General features: G+C 56.3%; 1 protein-coding gene across 1 annotated transcript in view; it reads left to right on the top strand.

Annotated features, from left to right (window-relative positions):
* Window positions 1–2,365: 2,365 nt before the first annotated feature.
* FANCA (Fanconi anemia complementation group A) overlaps window positions 2,366–3,572 on the top strand; it is a 71,184-nt gene continuing 69,977 nt past the window's right edge. The window contains exon 1 of the mRNA XM_008050038.1: window positions 2,366–2,444. Coding sequence (XP_008048229.1) covers window positions 2,366–2,444 — 79 coding nt within the window. The remainder of the gene's footprint in view (window positions 2,445–3,572) is intronic.

The following is a 3,572-nucleotide window of genomic DNA, read 5'->3' as shown; positions in this document are numbered from 1 at the left end:
ATCACACTTGGAGGCTTCAACTGCTTCTAGCATTCAGCCACCCTAGCCTTAACTGTTTGCATGTGAAATACTAAAGAGCCACGAAAGAAGCAAACTACAGCTGCACACCCCATAGATGGTAATATTGAGGGAAAACCTCAGAAGAACCCCAGGTCCTGACTCTTAGCTGCTTTTCTTGTTTTTTTTTTGAGTTGGAGTCTCACTCAGTCACCTAGACGAGTGCAGTGGCATGCTCCCGGCCACCGCAGCCTCGACCTGCTGGGCTCCGGCGATCCTTCTGCCTCAGCCTTCCGAGTAGCTGGAACTACAGGCGCACGCTACCACGCCTGGCTAATTTTTTGATTTATTGTAGAGATGAGGTCTCGCCAAGTTTCCCGGGCGGCTCTTGAACCCGTGTGCTCAGGCAATTCACTCACCTTGGCCTCCCAAAGTGCGGGATTACAGGCTGAGCCACCGAGCCCGGCCTCTTAGCTCCTTTTCAACCACAGTGTTGCATGGCATGTGCAATGCGGTAGGGGTCAACACTGGCTGGCACCACACTCACATTAATCAAAGTTAAGGAAATCCAACCTTCAGGTCCTCGTGCCACAGCCAGGCTTGAGGAGGATCGCCCCAGCAAGAGAGACAGCATTCCCAGTTAGGCCCAGCATGCCTCCCTGCTGACTCCTTGGGGAGCTGGAAGTCTCTTCTCGAGGGGTGAGATCTTTTTTTTTTTTGAGTTGGAGTCTCACTCCTTCACCCAGGCTGAAGTGCAGTGGCACGCATGCTCACGGCCACCCTGGTGTCGGCCTGCTGGGCTCCGGCAATCCTTCCGCCTTCCAAGTTGCCGGAACTACAACTACTACTACTAGTCATGGTGCGTGCTACCATGACTAGCTGATTTTCATTTTTGATTGATTGTAGAGCCTGAGGTCTCGCCAAGTTGCCTGGGCGGGCTTGAACCTGCAGGCTGAGACAATCCACTCACCTTGGCCTCCCAAAGTGCTGGGATTACAGGCTGAGGCACCAAACCCAGCCAAGGGGTGAGATCTTAACCCATACCAGGCTCTCGACTCTAAGTCACAGAAAGGAAAGAGCTTTAATTTGAACAAAAAGTACACACTGGAGAGAGGGGAGTGCAGGGACCTGCATGGGGGAGAGGGGCAGGGAGAGCTGGCTTAGTCTAGTTGTCCCTGTCAGTTTCAGGTTAGTTACAAGCTGCAGGAAGCTTCTCAACCTGGCTCAGGGATGTTTCCATTGCCCCTTGCCTAAGCTGGCCAGCCTGTCTCACACTGAGCACCTGCCATGGGGCGGGGGTCCAGGCCGTCCAGCACTGCAGGGAACCCCACAGGGTAGACAGAGCAGTCCAGGGCACACGTCCTGTCTTCACGGCAGGCCCAGGAGATCCATAGCCGTTTGAAGATGCAGGCCAGGGCCTTGAGCATCTCCTTCAATTTGAGTTTGTCAGACTCTCTTCGTGACCATCTCTGGGTCCTTCCCAGCAGGAATAATGCATAAGAGATGTCACCGTTTCCTCTCATGTGATGCTTTTGTTAATCCACACCGCCTGGCCAGGTGCAGTGGCTCACACCTATAATTCCAGCACTTTGGGAGGCCGAGGTGAGAGGACTGCCTGAGCCCAGGGGTTGGAGACCAGCCTGGGCAACTTGGCGAGACCTCATCTCTACAATCAATTAAAAAAAAAATTAGCTGGGTGTGGTGGCTCGTGCCTGTGATTCCAGCTCCTTGGGCTGAGGTGGAAGAATTGCCTGAGCCTAGCACTCCAGCCTGGGAGACAGAGTGAGACTTTGACTCAAAAAACAAAACAAAGGTTTTTAAAGAGGCTGGGCACGGTGGCTCACGCCTATAATCCCAGCACTTTGGGAGGCTGAGGGGAGAGGATTGCCTGAGCCCACGGGTTCGAGATCAGCCTGGGCAACTTGGCGAGCCCTCATCTCTACAATAAATTAAAAAAAAAAATTAGCCGGATGTGGTAGCGCATGCCCGTGGTTCCAGCTACTTGGAAGGCTGAGGCAGAAGGATCGCCTGAGCCCAGTATGTCGAAGCTGCGGTGGCCTTGAGCGTGCCACTGCAGTCTAGCCTGGGATACAGAGTGAGACTCCGACTCAAAAAAAAAAAAAAATCCACACCGCCAGCTTCGAGCACCAAATTAACACGTACGGTCAGGCGTCTCCTTCGTCTTTGCCACTCTCAAGATGATCGCCAGACGCCACCACCAAGATGGCTGCGAGGTCCCTCCACTTCCCCGATGGGCGTGGTCTGTAAGCCGCCAGCCAATGGGCGTGCGCGCCTGACCGCAGCCAATGGGAAGGCAGCGCGGGATCGGGCGCCGCGAGCCGCCGCTGGGCCTGGGCGCGCTGTGTTCATGTCTGACTCCGAGACGCCGGTCTCCTCTCTCGGCCCCTGGCCGGGGGCATCCCGGAGGTCTTGGGCTGAGCTGCTGGGTAGGTGGGCGCAGGAGACCGCGAGAGTGGGTGGTGCCGCGCCCGGGCAGGTTTCGCCGGCCGCCCCGCCCTTTCCGCCCGAGCCTCCGCCTGTCCCGCCTGGGAGCCCGCGCTCGGGGGCTGTCCCGGGGGGACCGCCAGGCTGGGGCCCTCGTGGGCGCAGCGGCTTCGGTCCCGCATCCCCCTGGTTATCCCCTTCCGTCCCGCATTCCTCCAGGTATCCCCCTCTGACCCGCACCCCCTAGGTATTCCCCTCTGTCCTGCATCCCCCCGGGTATCCCATTCCGTCCCGCACCCCCTCCCGGTATCCTCTGGCCCCTTTGCTCCCCGGGGACCCCCTTCCTCAGCGCCCCCTTTCCCCGGGTCCTCCCCGTCACCCCTGCTCCCGGGGGACCCCCCCTTCCTCCTCTGGGCGCCCTGTTTCCCGAACGCCTCCCCCCCCCCAGTTCCGGGGAAACTGGGGCCTCTGGTGGCTCTACACACCGGAGATTTAAGTTTCACCCAAATGTCAGTCCAGTAGCGTTCAGTTGAACTCAGCACCAGAACTTTGCACAACCCACGTTGAACGAGAATCAGGCCCGAGAAAGTAACGTTGGCCCCATACTCAGTTAAACTGCGGATGTTACTGTGGAGGTTTCAGTTTCCCTGGAATGCCCTTTTCCTGTCAGAATTCCACCTTGTGTGTCATCGTCCTGTCTCCTAGTGCTCTCCTGTCGAGGATGGTGTTTGCCTCTCATTGTTTTTAAAGACCTTAACACCTTAAAGTGGGGTCCTCAACTCAGGCACTGTCCATTGCATGTTAGAGGTGAGCAGTGCTTCATTTGCATTTACAGCCCTTCGCTAGCATTACCATCAGATTTCCCCCATCTGAGCTCCATCTTCTGTCAGATCAGTGGAGGCATCGGATTCTCATAGGAGTGAACCCTATTGTGAACTGTCTGTGAGGGATCTAGGTTGTGCTCTCCTTAGGAGAATTTGATCCTGGTGATGGAGGTGGAGCTGAGGTGGTGATGCTATATATTTCTTTTCTTTTCTTTTTTTATTTTTTTGAGTTGGGGTCTCACTCTGTCGCCCAGACTGGAGTGCAGTGGCCGCTCCCGGCTACCACAACCTTGACCTGCTGGGCTC

The sequence above is a fragment of the Carlito syrichta genome, unplaced genomic scaffold (assembly GCF_000164805.1).
Source record: "Carlito syrichta isolate Samal-C Ts95f unplaced genomic scaffold, Tarsius_syrichta-2.0.1 Scaffold142937, whole genome shotgun sequence".
Taxonomy (NCBI): domain Eukaryota; kingdom Metazoa; phylum Chordata; class Mammalia; order Primates; family Tarsiidae; genus Carlito; species Carlito syrichta.
The sequence above is the reverse complement of the archived record's forward strand: the minus strand, read 5'-3'. Positions and strand labels throughout refer to the sequence as shown.